The sequence below is a fragment of the Trachurus trachurus genome (genome assembly GCF_905171665.1).
Source record: "Trachurus trachurus genome assembly, chromosome: 12".
In the NCBI taxonomy this organism is placed as follows: Eukaryota; Metazoa; Chordata; class Actinopteri; order Carangiformes; family Carangidae; genus Trachurus; species Trachurus trachurus.
The window spans coordinates 20,387,954-20,404,672 of NC_139908.1; the positions used below are offsets into that span (position 1 = coordinate 20,387,954).

The 16,719-nt window shown below is 41.3% G+C and overlaps 1 protein-coding gene across 1 annotated transcript in view; it reads left to right on the forward strand.

The window, feature by feature from the left end:
• Positions 1-15,927, forward strand: part of cntfr (ciliary neurotrophic factor receptor) — a 236,320-nt gene extending 220,393 nt beyond the window's left edge. The window contains exons 8-11 of the mRNA XM_083983879.1: positions 4,341-4,409; positions 4,577-4,697; positions 13,646-13,772; positions 15,294-15,927. Of these exons, the coding sequence (XP_083840005.1) occupies positions 4,341-4,409; positions 4,577-4,697; positions 13,646-13,772; position 15,294 (318 nt within the window). The 3' untranslated portion in view covers positions 15,295-15,927. The remainder of the gene's footprint in view (positions 1-4,340; positions 4,410-4,576; positions 4,698-13,645; positions 13,773-15,293) is intronic.
• The last annotated feature ends 792 nt before the right edge of the window (positions 15,928-16,719 follow it).

Consider the following 16,719-nt stretch of genomic DNA (forward strand, 5'->3'; position numbering starts at 1 on the left):
AGAGGAGAGGAGAGGAGGGGAGGAGAGGAGAGGAGAGGAGAGGAGAGGAGAGGAGAGGAGAGGAGAGGAGAGAATGACTTGGAGGAGACCAGAAGAGAGGGGGGTGGGGGGGATGTGTGAAAAGTAAAGGGTCACTTCTCTTCCTCACAGTTCCTTATGCAATCCCTGAGGAATGTTCACATTTCATTGTCTGGATTTCTGTAGAAGCTCTTGGAGTGTGTGTGTGCGCGTGAGTGTGCTTGTGTGTGTATTGTAACATTAAGCTTTGAGCATGTGTGTGTGTGTGTGTGTGTGTGTGTGTGTGTGTGTGTGTGTGTGTGTGTGTGTGTGTGTGTGTGTGTGTGTGTGTGTGTGTGTGTGAGAGACAGAAAGAGAGAGAGAGAATTTCTAAGCTTGACCCTGCACCAGAATATTTTCAAATAACACATTGTTAGCACGTTCTGCTGTCTGTCTGTGTTTTTCACTGCATCTGTGTCATAAATAAAATATAATTTAGTAGCCTCAACAGTGTGTGGTCTTTCTGCAAAAGCACACTGTGTGTCAAGGAAGAAACACTCCCAAGTATACACTGCATGTAATATGTAGATATATAGTATGAAGAGCTTTAATATACACATTATATGAACAATTATTCATATGAACTCCATACGAACTCATAGTGGCTGATCTCTGCCTGCAGATATACTGTTGAAATGCAGCTTATAGATATTATTTGCTATGAGTAGATGAGGCAGATTTAACAAAGTGTACACAAGGGCTTTATTGGAGTTTGTTTTCCTTTCTCTAATAGAAGTTGTTTAGTGTCTAAAGCTGCAGCTTCTGTGGATTCCACTGTGAATCTACTGAACTCTTGTTTAAGGAGTGAACAGAAGTTTGCATAATGCATTTTCACATACAAAGAGGTCAGGAAAATCCAGGTGTGCTGCACCTCAAGCAGATTCCTGCTAAAACACAGGGTCACCCTCTGTCTGTGTGCCCTCCAGTCATTGACAGACTATTCATGCTTCACATTATGTTGTATATAGTGAACACTTGTGCATGAAATGAGGGCATTCCCCCAGAGTAAAAACATTAGTGTTCATTACTCTCAAAACAGGCCATTTTGTGGTCAATCCATTTGGGTGGAATCTTGTCGTATTATCGTCATTATCATATTATATCTCTGCTTTACTGAGGAGAGCGTATTTACACTCAGTCAATGGGACATGATTATGGCAAGGTAAATATTTGGGTGTAAGTGATGGAAATGTGTGTGTGCATGTGTATGTGTTTGCGTGCGTCCAAGTCTGGCATAAACCCATTTGCACAATTGCAGATACATTTTTGATGCACACTGCAGACGCCCATTTGTTTTCTTTACAGCTCTAAACATCTTGGTTTACAATATATCAGCTCTACAGATAGATAGGAAACTTGTGAACACGCACAAACCCGCGCGCACGCACACACAGCAACAAGTGCATATACATCACTTCACCACCGGTGCGACAACACACAAGCTTGGTCTTGCAGTGTGAATGATCTGACAGTGTTTTTTGGCAACGATAGCAACGGCCTCTCCAAAATACATCTCGTCCTCCCAACTACCCCCACGCCCTCCCTCCTCCCTCCCCCTCTCCCTCATCGCTGCCCCCTCCATCCCCCCCACCCACCCAGCTCCTCTACTAGGGGATATTAAGTGCTACTCTCGCTGCTCCCTGTTTAGCCACTTGGCAACGCAGCAACACATCCATCTCTTTGGAAATGTTTATCTGTGAGCTGTTTACTCTGCACACTCCTCCACACACACATGCACGCACATGTATTGTACACACACACACACACACACACACTAGTTCCAGTTCAGCTTTGTAAACACAAACAGCAACGCAACAGGTTGACGTGAGTCTGAACATGCTAGTACATATAAAAACAAACACAAACATATAAAGACACATGAACAAATTTACATGAGCGCACAGGATCCCCCAGATACATGTGTATGGCTGAACTCACACCAACGCTCACAACACAGACACGAGCATGCAAACACACACACACACAGATTAGGCACGATACACATTAGAGTGGGGAAGGAATGCTGATAGAAGCTATGGTTGGATACGCTGGTTGGGCTATGTGTAAACAGCAGAAGATTTAGCCTCCAAGGCTGCACACATGTCTAATGTTAACACACACACACACAGACACACATGCGCGCGCAAACACACACTATATACTAAAGTATATCCACACACACTGGCAGCTTTCAGCAGGCCCATGTCACACATGCACACTCGGATGACGTTGTTATTGCATTCCACTAATGAAATTAAGCCTATAAATGTAGCGCTCGGTTAGGCAGATAAAGCCTGGACTTCCTTCCGAACCAGAAAAAGAGAAAAGAGAGAGAGAGAATGAGAGAAAGGGGGCGAGAGACAAAGAAGCAGAGCAGAGAGACAGAGGCGCTGTGAAGATCAAGGAAACGCTGAAAACAGAGCGGTCAACTTTACAAAGAGGGTGAGCGATGAGAGCGAGATTACAGGAACGAGAGAGGAAGCGCAGATGCCGGGGACGCAACAAGCGGGAGGGGGGGGGGGGGTGATTTGTCAGATCGACTGCAGATTTGCACATCCTGAAGACGTGAAAGAGAGAACTCCAGTCGGAGGCTCGATTACAGCCGGTGGTTGGCAAAAATTATATAGTGGTGTGAGAAGGGCTCTCTGATTAAATCACAGGCTGCGGAGAGAACGCCAAAGATATCAAGAATATTTAAAGGATCATTCAGCTTTTTATTTTTTCTGTTTTGTCCATCAGTAATGTGTCACTCTACAGCCAAAGCCTATTACCCAGACAGTCTATAATAAACATTCACACTTAATGTGTCTGTCCTCAGGGAAGTTGAGAAGCTTTTCCCACAAAATGAAAATAGTCAACAAACAATGGCACATGAGTTTATAGAAGAGCAGGGAGAAGTATCATATAACTTCTAAAATCAGTGTAGTGAAAGCATGTGATCAGTGCAGGAACGCTGTTCTGTGATGAATAACATTTGATGCCTGGGCCGTCACTTTCTCATAGAACTCCTTGTTATAGACTTTAGACCACAGTATTTACACTGTGGCTGCATGTTTGTGTGTTTTTGTGCAGTAATTGATGTACACTCACACATGATGCACTTGGATCTTTTTCTGACACTGATAAATTGTTAAACCTCTACCTCTGCCTGTCCTTGGTCTGAAGATTTGTGTATAATGCATCCAAGTCTCTTTAAACTCTGCTTTTTGTTGTGTGTCTACATATTTATGGCCTGTTGTTTATAATGGTCATGGCCCACAATGTTGGATCAGTTATGGTGAAATTGGAGTTTGCTTCGATCAGTATATGTTGTCCACCTCAAGCAGCAAATGAACTACTTGTTGAAACAGTGCAGTGAGGGATTTCACAGCTCTGGATTCAGTCTGATTGATGTGTGGGTGCTTGTATGTGTGTCCGTGTGCAGTACTGTATGTCTATGTGTGTTGTCTTGTTGCACTGGTAAACTACAGACCAAAGGCTAACAAACACACACGCTCAAAAACATATGCTCACACACACTAACCATAAATTACAGGGAAGCGGAAAAACATCCTCTCATCCTCTCCCCAGTGACTCGAACATTCAGTTCACTCTCTGTTGTGCTTTGCAAATTAAAATGGGCACAAAAGGCTTTCAAATGTTGGCATGTATTATATTGTGTTACAAAATTATGTGGCATGGATGCCAAAGCTTTCTGGTGTAATCATCAATTATGCCACTGGTATTTTGCATGTGGTGTCTGAGTGTCGGTATGTGTGGGGCGCGGCGGCATCGAGGTTCAATCAATTCAAACAGTGAAATATAAAAACATGGCAAGAGTAAAGCTGCAGACTTGACCTGTGGACTGAAAAGATATTTATATATGAAAGGTGCGTTGTAAATAAATGAGCCTTGAATTAAACAAGAAAAGTGCACAGTATGGCGTGGCTGTATCAACACACCATAAAACATTAAAGGCTCGGGCTAGCATTGCTATATTGAGCACATAATTTATGGGTAGAGCTATGGGCAGAAGGGTAGGACATCCAGACCCAGAGTTGACTTAGGATCCCATTTCTGCCCTTTTTTTTTTAGCAGAGAGTTCTCATAATTCATGGTGTTGAAACATTTCATATCCCTTGGACCGCAGAGCACATGAGGAAATCCATGTACGCTTTTAAATATGCATCAGTTTCATTTCGGAATAAGATTATTTTACTTTGAAGATACATTTCCCTGATCCACACTGACCACCTGCTCTCTCTCTCTCTCTCTCTCTCTCTCTCTCCCCCGCATCTGTATAGGTGGAGCTGTCTGACAGCACCTCCCACACCATCACTGACGCCTATGCTGGGAAGGAATACATCATCCAGGTAACATGTCCATCTCACTACTGAAAACAGTTGAATGGAGCGTAATGTTCCCATAATAACCACTATTTCTTTGGTCAAATTAACACTAGAATTGTAGTTAACTAGTTTTCGTCTAGCACTTTTTAAAATGATGTTTCCACATTATTCATACTTCTTGTGTTTCTCAGGTGGCTGCCAAGGACACAGAGATCGGGACATGGAGTGACTGGAGCGTTGCCGTCCACGCCACGCCCTGGATTGAAGATCCTCTGCCCATCACCTCCACGACTGAAGGTGACTTCCCCACTGGTAAGTGACAGTGATCAGTTAAAACCAAAAACCGGTTTATTCCCACCTGAAGGTTTGTGTTCAGAGCTGGTGACTTAAGTCGGATCCTGAACTGTTTGATATAAAATGTTGTTTCACTCAAACTGAAATGAAAGAAATGCCAGTGACATTCACATGCTATAGATAAATGACATACAGTATTAAATGCAGATGTAAGTCAATAGCTATGTTATGAAATAATCTTTTCCCTGTCAATCAAAACAAATGAGACTGAGCCAGAGAACAACGCTGCCGTCGTAGGCTGACATTTTGCCTGTGGTGTCGATCCATTTAAATGCATACGCAGGTGTCATTAAAATATATTATTGACAATCTAAGCATCCTGGGCTTTGAAAATATTAATACAACTGAGAAATATTTTATGAGGTGATCATATGGGCAGAAATTTCATTTCAAGCTTAAGTCAAAAGGCACAGCCTGGCTCATAGGTACGCATTGTTCTGCATTTATTCCATTGTTAACCTCATATCCATATTTTTTAATTAGCTGGCATATTTATGAACATCAGTTTGAATGACAACAACATTCTGTGGGTAAATGTCACTTGTTTCAACGTCGACACGCCAGCTGAAGCCTGGACGGACATGAATCACTTTCCCACCGTCAGCGACAGTGATAAATGTCGCCAGTAGCTGCACACTCTTTCTCTCTCCCTCTCTTCACCTGGATGATGTCTGCCGCCGCAAAGTCAAGTCTGTCCTGACTATGAGCACTTCTCTTCTTCACAATCTCATCATATTCTGCATTCTGATTAAATCTCAGATGCCTAACGAGGTTTGCGGTGTTGCCACAGTACTTCGCCGCCCTCCCACACACACATCACACGCTGCTTTGACAACTGAAAATGAAAAAGACTTAATTTACGGTCAGCCGTCATCTGTGTCAACACTCGGTGTTCAGTGGCTTATGCAATTACAGAGCCTGAGTTCACATATGACAATGACACGCAGTAGGAGATGTAGTTCCGGGTGCTGGACAAGATTCTGGTGACGGCGACTTTCGACTGTGTCTCTCACAATGATTAAGTACACATCTACCCAAATCACTCAATCATAGAACACAGCAGTTTACTGTAAAGCAGACTTCAAATCCACCAATGAAGCAGTTTTTCCTCTTGGTTTACAGGTTGTTGTTTTGGGGGTTTTTTTATAAGTTAAAATATTTTATTGCAGGGGAACAATTAACAATTTTGTATGATATAACTTTTTTTAGTATGGTTGGAGAATTTGCTTGTTTGATATAGCAATAAACAGCAATTTGGCAATGTAATTTTCTATAGTGACATCTTATTCCAACTTGACCTTGCTTTCAATATTTGTAATGTTAAATTGGCTAACTTGAAAAATTGTGTGCATGAAGACATAATTCACACTCTTTTTGAGTATATGACAGTAAGGGAAACATCAAGTTTGCATTTGGTAATAAACCAAACTATTATACAAGCAAAAATACTTTGTTCTATTACAGTATGTTGACAGTAGTGTTGACGGAAAGTCACAAGATCCTCAGTTGATCATAAATGCCTTCAGAAAAGTTCATAGCAGTTCATTCAGCGGTTGTTGATGTATTGCAAATCAAAGTGCCCACAGTCATGCTATTGAAACACAACAAAAAATGCCAAATGCAAATAAATATGTGGCATTAGCTTATAATTTATTGAGCGCTCTTATTTTTTCCCATACATGTAAGTTGAGAGGTCCAGAGAGAAAGATAGAGATATAGTGAGTGTGACTTTATGGACTGTATGGAGAAATATTACAAGTATTTCTATAATGTTTTTTGCTTTTTATCAGTCCCATAGTCCATGAGCTGTAGAAATCATATTGTAGATAAAACACTATCCCTTCATTTTTTTTTTTTTTACATTGTTCTTTATGCCCACGGCTGTCACACAGTAAATTTCCTGGACCAGTTAGGTATGAAATTAAAGTTTCGTTAATAACTTTCTTTATCATTAAATTGAGTACACCATAAGCGTTTGATAGCCTTGAACTTTTATCGCAGCTTAAGCTATAAGATCCAGCAGCCTCCAGACAAATCGACACACATCAGCCTGAGAGAGCCTGCACAGCGCCTCGGGGAGAAACTGTGCCATCTTTTAGAAAAATGCTCACGTCGCTGCTGCAACTTTAAATTGGCTCACTTACAGTACAACACCACCACTCTTTCTAGGTTTTTAATGCATGAGTAATGATCTTGTGATATGAAATTTAATGTGGATGATTGTGTTTTGTGTGTGCTGACTCGCATGTGTACGCACACACACATACACACGCACAAACACACACACACACACACACACAAGGACAAAAGGCTGTCTCTGGGAATGATCTAGTTGGCACCCTTTCAGCATGTGGCAGAGATCAAGGACGCCTCGCTTGTCAAATCAACATCTCTCAACGCACTGATGATCCCCAAAGAACAAGACATACATTCCAAGTCAGAGCGCTCCTTTGTACACATCTCTACGACCGCGCTGGAATAGAAAAGCAAAAGGGGGAGAAAAAAAATGCACTATGCATTTTGAATGAATAAACACAGAAAACAGGTTTTATGTTTCGATGCGGCCAATTTGCTCTCTCTAACTTGCATTCCCCGCTGTGGTCTTGCAAATGTAGGGAGCGTTTATATGCACCATGACCACGCTGGTGAAAACTTTATCATCATCTTCAAAACTGAATTGAAAGAAACTTTATTGCAAAACGTTTCATCAACCCACTGGCTATACATATATGTATATGTGTGTGGGTTTATTTTTCTGTGTGTAGAGAATACATTTGTTCTCATATGTTTAATATATGGAAGAAGAAAAAAAAACAGTGGTAGTAACTGCACCCAGCCAAGTGGTGCCTCATAAAACTTTTCCTTGTTATTACACTCCATATTTTGTACAGATTAAGCAGATGATTATAATTAATGGGCTATAAAGTTGTTGGTAGGATGATGTAGAGTCAGGTTAGGTGTTTACCTCACCTCTAGTCTTAATGCAAAGCTCATCCTTATGAACAGACAGGATAGGGTTTTAATTATTATATCTTTATTATATCTCAGGCTAAACCCATGCTGCCTGCAGGTGGCCTCTGATTGGTGCAGGTTGCTGGTCTGTATTCAACCTGAGAGGACGGTTTGCAGACAGCGATGACGGCTGCTGAATGAACAACTGTGACCTCTTGCATATCGATCTACTGATAAAGTCATGGGGTGAAACTCTTTCCTCATCAACTGTGCAACATGGAATTGACACTGTCAGGCCATGAGAGTGAGTGAGATCTTCTGTGACTCACTGTCAGTATGAACACAGTCTGAAACCCTTTAAGAAATACAGCGGGGAAAATAAGTATTGAACGCGTCAACATTTCTCTCAGAAAATATATTTCTAAAAGAGCTATGGACATGAAATTTTCACCAGATATTGTCCGCAACCCAAGTAATGCACACATACAAAGAAATCCAAACATTTACGTATGTCTATAAATTAAGTAATGTGTAATAAAGTGAAATGACACAGGAATAAGTATTGAACACGTGAAGAAAAGGAAGTGCAAAAAGGTATGGAAAGCCAAGAAAGCAGCTGGAGTCTGTCAGTATTTAGAAAGTAATCCTGTCCCCTATCAGTGCAAAGTAATATCAGCTGGTTTAGTCCAAATTTACACCTATGAAAAGGTTTCTCATCACCAAGGTGTCACACAAGAGGCATTCCATGATAGGTAAAGGCAAATAGCTCTCTCAAGACCTTCAGCAACGTACTGTATGTTGCAGAACATACTGATGCCATTGGTTACAGACGTGTCTGAAAGCATCGTTTTATCCGTTAGAGCCATTCAAAGTGAAAAGAACATAATTTCACTATAAACTGGCCACAAACAGGTGTCAAAAGAATATTAAGAAGAGTGGTCCAAGAGCCAATGACCTCTGACGGAGAGCTTAAGACAGACCTGGAATTTTTAGCAGGTACAGTTGTTAAAAAAAACAAAAAAAAAAAACAATGAGTAATGCACTAAACCACCATGGCCTCTATGCATGCTCAACATGCAAGTCTATTGACGCGTCCAATACTTATTTTCCCCGCTGTATATGTGATCTGTCTGTACCTGTCTTTCTCTTCGGCTGTCTGCCTGACCATTGAGAAGTCTCCACTCTGGAGGTTTTGCAGTCCAACAGTGACTCCTGTTGGTCATGAGCCGCAGCACACACTCATCAACACACTCCTGCTGCCGGGAAAAACACACAAACACATGCTAAACAGCGCACACTGAACATGCATCCCGCTCTCCCTCTCTCACAGTCACGTATAAACAGCACCACACACACACGTGCACACTGACACGTGCACTGTGTTTCCCTCTGATAACACGTATGTACACACTAGACACACATAAACACTCACTCAGTACACACTGTATTATTCTTGTTCTCAAGGAAAGAACAGGAGGTTATTGGGATTCTCCTCATGCCTCCTCTCTATCCAGCTGCCGCCTCACTGCTTCCCTTCCCTCGCTCCTTTCTCTGTTCCCTCTTTCACTCTCCTCCGTTTTGCCTTTAGCTCTCTCTCCAACTCCCCCTCTCCTCCTTTCTGTCATATTCTCTTCCCTCTCACTTCTCTCTCTATTGATCACTCTCACTACCTTGCACTTCATGCCCATCTCTTCCCTGGCCTTCCGCCACTTTCTTTACAGCTGTTACTTCCTGAGTGACTGATAGCATCTGTGTGCAGTCACAACCGCTTTGTTGACGCAGATAAATTGACAGTCGAGTTGGTTGTTGTTTCCACTGATGGATACACACTGTAGGCAGTTCACGACTAAGGAGAAGTGGGACTTTTATCCACTTTTTTCCATCTGTGCATTGAGAAAACTCAGAGGAGATGATAGGTTCCTTTTTTTTCTGTGGTTCAGAAGGTAAAAGCAGGTTGCTCTAGAGGTCTAGAGGTCTCTGGTTCGATCCCTGACTCCTCCAGTTCAGATGTCCAAGTATCTCAGGGCAAGATGCTGAACCCAAAGTTGCTCCTAATGCAGTGGTTTCCAACTTTTTTTGGCTTGTGACCCCATTTTGCCATCCCAAATTTCTGGCGACTGTCAATCAAGATGCACCAGCTCAGATATTTTTATGCTTCATTTTATTTGAACTTGATTTATATTTGAGAAAGTGAAAGTATAGAATACAGTTGTTTAAGATTGTGTGTTGTGTGTTTTTAATGATAATTTAAAAAGCATAATAATTAGTTTAAAAAAAATGTCAGTAATTTTTTTTATCGATAACTAGACATTTCAGGCGACCCCATTTGAATGCAGGCGACCCCACGTGGGGTCCCGACCCCAAGGTTGAAAAACACTGTCCTAATGTATCAACGGTATCTGACTGCTAGTGTGAAGACTGTTAAGACCAAATGAATATAATATAAATACAGTTCTCTTACCATTTAAAACGTGGTTGGGGGTGTCACTGTGGTACAGTGGTCAGGGCTGCACCTCCCAACAAGAATGTTAAATTGAACCCCAGGCCTGGAGCCTTTCTGCATGTTCCCCTTGTACCTGTTACTCCACATCCCACAGTCAAAGACTTGCACAATAAAACTATCCCTACACACACACACTGGGCCTTGCTAATGGATGGAAGGAAAAAGTGGCAGGAAATAAAGAGGAAGAGAAAATGACAAAGTGCTACGGCAACAGTTTTGTACATTGAGCAAGAAGGAAATAAATAAATAAGAATAAACAGAGCAGGGGGTGTTGAGGGTTTATTTAACCACAACATCATTTGTTCAAGTCCAGACGGGGTCCTTGTTGCATGTGGCCCCCCTCTTCATCATCGCAGTGGAAGTTAAAACACCACAGGGACACATTTGTTCAGAAAGAAGTTTAAAAAAATAAAAACGCAAATGCCATGTTGGCTTGAAAGGAGCAATAAACTCTAGTGATGTATCGGAGTTAGTGGTGAATGCTTTTGCAGAAGGGCAATTAATGTAAACTTAAATCTATTTCATAGAGACGGGGTTTGACTATTGGATGGGAATCAACTTTGCACTCACATTCTGTAACTATTGTCCACGAAGCAGAATCACATCAGTGGGAAAAAAGGGAACTATCTGATTGCTTGTCGATGACCGGCCAGGGCCAATTTTATTCCGTTTTTGTGTTCAGCTTGTTAACATGTACACACTCACCAATGTTCCGTGGCTGCTCAGCCAAAAAGGAAATGAACAGACTTCCTGTGCCTTATCGATTGTGTAAAATATAAGCGCACTGCTACACTTTTTCCATTTCCTCTCTGTCTTTCTGTCATTTGACCACATGCCATATCTCCTCCATCTCCTCTGTTTTGTTTCCCCTTGATAGTCTCTCTTCACGACCAATACATCATGGAGATAAAACCAAATAGTATCTATTCTACAGTAGCTGTGCGAAAGTGTCGGCATCAACATCCTGGAGTGACAGACGGGCGCCATTCAGAAATCCCATCCTCCGTGACTGCGCGATCGCCCTTAGCGACCACATTCCATGAAGCAAAGCAGATCATCTGAAGCTTTAAAAAAAAAAAAAGAAAAAAAAAAGTCACAGCCATCCAAGATATGTTTCCACCTAACCCACTCTGCGAGACAGAAACTGGACACTGTCTCGCACCGAACTGGCAACACTAGATATCGTTTCTTATATCCCTCATGTCAAGAACTATTTATAAACGCTTCAGCTCTCATTCCAAGTGTGTCATAGAGCAAGATTGTGTGTATGAATGTGCTTCGTAAGCAGCCACAGATAAATGTTAAGGCCGATGCTGAGGTTCCTGAGGGCCTGTTGCTGCATATGCTGGAAAAAAAAAAACACTTCAGAGGTCACTGAGGTGAGAGGGTTGCATAGTGGGGGTGTTATTATTTTAGACATCCAGAAGTTCTAGAGGTCATATTCAGTTTCTCCGTAGACAATGAAGTCTGAATCACCCCAGCTGAATCATTGGTGCAGTCAGAAAACATCCGGTTATTAAAAGTCAAAAAGTCCAAATCAGCAGAGGTAGGCTACTGACAAACTGCAAACTGAAGTTTAGACTTTGGAGAAACCCAAAAAATACACCCAGCAGGTTAAAGGTCCTATGTACATTTATTTTTGCTATCGCTGTGTAGCCAATCTTAGTATTACCATGACTTAAGTTTCAAGTTCAGCATCAAACTTCATCCCTTTTTGGTTGTCTCCAGTGATGGAGACCAGGGCTGATGTTAATTTTTGTTTTGGTTCTTACTTCTATTTTTTGCTATTGGTGTTAGCATGCTAATCATCAAGCATTAGCACCAGGAAGAGACCAAACACCATTAAATAAGATCACTCTCAGATTAAGGGTCAGTTTTTGACTGGACTCTTTCAAAAAACCTGCAACCGAGGGAGAAAACCTAAAGCTGACCTGAATCTTAGCTTCAATGCACAAACATCTCAAACCACTTGATGATCATATAGGCTACTGTAGCTGCTGCAGTCATGTTTTATTACAGTATCTTGCCTTGGATATCAGCATCACTGTAAACAAGCAGGCTAGTCAGAGGAGCTCAAGCCATTCATCAAATATAATCTCATTAGCTTCTCTCTCCTCATCATCCTTTGGTTCCTTCCTCTTCCTTCACCTACAGTAACTCTTCTTCCCTCCTCTCTCCCCGTCACTTCATTGCCTCGTCTCCCCTCTCCTCTCCCTACCTGTCCCCAACTAGCTTGTTACATCAACGTACATCCCATAACTGTCTCTCCTCACCCTACCATCACATCATTTCTGCTTATTCCCCCCTTCCACCACTCCAAAGCACTGTTTTGCTGCAGGCAGAAAGTATTGCACCGTGCTGCTCAACATGTTAAATGTGTCCTAGTTCCCTCTCTCTGTCTCTCTCTTGCTATTTCACACCTGGCTGCTTCCTCCTAATATCTCCCAACGCCATACTACACAACTGTCATTAATTGGAAGGAGAGGGAAATCATATTCTCTCTCCAGTAAAGAAAAAAACGCTTTAGGTGCAGGAGTTAATATCTGCTGTGCTGCCTGCAGCTTTAGCAACACACCCCGTTTTATAAAACATTAAACTGTGATATTTTTATTTGTCATGCAACATAAAACCAAACTGAGGCATGAAAAATGGCTTAAGCACACGCTTATTTCCATCTTATTTATTATTAGCCACAAGCTTTTTAATTTGTTCCTAATTGTACTGATGGGAAATGTCTGTGAGTGTCACAGCAACTTTGCTTTTTTCCCCCCTCCGTTTCTTTAATTTATTCATTTCCTGGGATTATACCGGGTCAAAATATGAGACATGAATGTTCTTGCCTTCAAGTCTTAGTCATTTGACTCAGCTGTGCTCCTGATGTGCTGTATAAACCTAAATATACAGTCTATTATGGCTGTGTGAATCTGTATTGGACGATCTCTCCTAGATATATATTAACTTCCGCGGTGTGTTTTTATCTCTCCACCTCCTGCTCTATTCACCGTATCCTTTACCGCAGGGTTTTTTTTTTTTTTTTTTACCTCATCCTCTGTTTCCATTCTCTTCTTTCCATCTTCATATATTATCCATCTATTTTTGCTCCGTCTGTCCTTTTCTATCCCCGTTTCCCTGCGGCTTGACTATGAGTGAGATTTTTTATTTTTTTATTTTTTTGTCCAGTTCATTTCATAACTGCCTTGACAAGTCCCATATTGATTGCGCTTGCAGATTAGAATTGATTTCACTCTGCACTGTATTTTCCTTTCTGTTTGGTTCTTCCCGGTATGATGAACTTTTCAGTGTCCATTCATCAAAAAGACATTTTGGGCATTTAGTACTGGGAATTTAGGAGGTAAAAAAAGAGCCGAAGGACAAAGCTGAGCAAGAATTTAGAAGAGTTCATTAAAAACATGCTCAGTAAGGACTATTGTGTTTTCTTATTGGTTTCCAGAGACCAAGACCTCCCCCATACCATCTTCCAACGCACCACAAAAGGCTGAACCTCCAGTCGGCAGGGCTGCCAAGCTCCTCACGTTCTTCTCCCCTTTGCTGTTAGGAATGCTGCTGCTGCTCATGTGGTAAGACAGCACACACACACACACACACATACACACACACACACACACACACACACACACGCACACACACACGCCTCTTTCAATAAGTCCACAACCCCAACCTCATCTTTGAATTGATCTTGAACTCAGCCATTCAGTCATATATCGGCAAGTCGATGCATGTCTATTGATGCCAAGAGCATGTTTAATAGAACAAGAGAAACAACGATTGGGTGAGTTTGTTTTATGACCCACCAGAGGAGGGGGAAGGGGGCGGGGGCTCTTCATATTTTTTCTCCAAAACACCCCCCGAAGGGATTGGAGTAAAATCCAATCCAGCGCTGTCCCATTTCATTAATTTTACAGGTTTTACACCATAAATCATGTTGTAATAGTAAGTGACCTGTCGAAGATGTGTAGGTGTTGAACAGTGAATGCTGAAGAGCTCAGAACAGAATGGACTGCAGCCAAGTTCACTATGAGGGTGTGCAACCAAGAAACATATTTTTGCGGAAACACTGACCAATAGCCCTTTGATAAAGCTTCTAGTCTAGTGACACGTCCTGTCTCCTGAATGGATTTACATAAAACACACAACACTATACTGTAGGTTTTAATTCACCCTTATCTGCAGCCCATTTTCATCTGCTTGCTTAATAACCCATCAACCCATTAAAGATCATACAAGTCTAATAATGTTCTGATTTTACCTTTAAAATCAGTTAAATGACAATAACAGTATTATTATGCGAAGGAATATAATTTTCATTTCAGTGTGATTTTTTTAAGTCTTAGTTGTAGGTCCCTGAAAACGTCTTGGGAAATGTTTTCTGCAGCAGTTAAACAGGAGCAAAACAAACTGAAAGAGGGGAGGTGTTGTATGATCTCCTAAGAGTTTGTTGCCAAGTATTAATCTAAATTCTAAATCTAAAAGGCCATTTTGATGTCAGGCTGTTTAGAGGATCTGTGACATTATGAAAAATGTCTTGGATATTTATGTCAGTGAAATAAGTAAGCTGTGATCCTGTTACATCTCCCATTGGACTGAACCGACTGAATCCTACTGTTGGTGTCCTTAAGGGGTGCGGAGGTGAAGTAGTCAGGTGACACAGAAACAGGAAATAATCTGAAATAAAAAATGTCTCTTCTTTCTCTGATAAAGCTTTTAAAAGGACATCTGACATGATTGTATCACCACAACTTATTGCTGATGAACATGGTAAAGACACTAGAAATGTGACCTCCAACAGGAAAAAGCTGCTCTCTAATCTCTGTGAGGCTTCTTGTCCTAGTTGGTAATGAGTTGTTAGCAGCTCCAATAAAGAGACATTTCCCCTCCAAACTCCTCGGTTGGTTTCATTTAATACTTTTTTTTTTTTTTTTTTTTTTTTTTTTTTACAACAAATGCCAAAAACGTCCTGAAGTATGCCCAATCCTGTCATCAGTTTTGGGGTATTTTTAGCCAAGTAAAGAATCTCAACTCTTGATCCACCACTGAAAACAAGATGCTTAATTTGTGCTTCTGTCTCTCTCTCTCTCCAGATTTAAACGTCTTATTCCTGAAGGGAGACGAGGAAGAGGAAGAGAAGGAAGGGGAGGCTGATCTTTTTTCTATTTTGCACATGTTTCAAGGATACAGTGCATCGATCATTTCTGTCCATCACACAGTTACTCACCCAGGTTACTTAGACACGAAATCAGACGATGATAATGCGATTCAGCATTTTTTGATTGAACGGTGACAAAGAGAGTCTTCAGAGGAACTTCTGAGCGGCATCATCACCAACAACAACAGCAGCAACAACAGCAGCAGCAGCAGCAGCAGGAGCAGCAACAACCACAACAGCAGCAGCAGCAGTGATATCAGCACCTACAGTCTTTATATTACCCCCTGGTGTCTTTGATGGGCCACTGCAGACGATTTGTCTTTGGAGGACAAATCAACTTCTGAGATGAAAGAGGAAAAATATCTCTTCATTACCTTTTTTTGGTCCTTTTTTTTTTTAAATTGATCGTCGATTGATAGTCTTAATTTTAACATTCTTATACTGCACAGACAAACACATGAAGAGAGTGTGTGTTTGTGTGTATAGTTGCCATAGCAGTCCCCATACAGCTAAGTCATCATGCCAAAGACTCAACTTCACCCCCAACAACATGGTTCCCGAACAATTCATTGAGCTTCCCGAAGCCTGTGCCTGCCTTCGTCATTGGGTTGTAAACCCCCCAGAAAGTTGTGTACGTATGTATGTATGTGTGCGAGTGCGTGTGACAGGGAGAGAGCGTGTGTGTGTATGTGTGTGCGCGGACCTTATGAATACTGACTGAAACAGTATGTGACTCAAACTTGGGACGAATCCGAGGAACCCTGCAGCTCCTGTTTGTGCAAACCCACCATTTAACAAAGAAGTCACACAAATACTCAATCAGACTCTGACTCTGTTCGCCTCCAACGACTGAATCAGACTGACGGAGCGAGTCGTTTTTTTTCGATACGAGGACTAACACTTTGAAGAATTCAGTAACGGTAGTCTGGCTTATTTAGACAATTAGCTTTACATTCTGCTTTCAGCGACTGGCGAGGAGGACCTGGATTGTAAAAACAAAACAAAACAAAAAATGTGGATTTGAGACTGAACAATTCTTTGCCCGCCCATGTTTTTTTTTTCTATTTTTTTTTTTTTTCCTTTTTGATTCGACTTTGTAATGACGGCAACAAACTTGGTTATTGAAACATTCATATGAGCTATTTTGATTTTCCACTCTGCTCTGTGCTGTAAAATACAATAACACAAAACTGTTTGCTTTACAAAATCCGGCGCCTTTGCAAACTTAAAAAAAAAAAGTATTTTTGCAGTTTACATTTCAGTAGCCCATATCACCAGTTAATATTATGTTATTCAAAGGAATATTGATGTGTTTTATTGTATTTTTTGATTTTATGGACAAATAATAAAAACACACATAT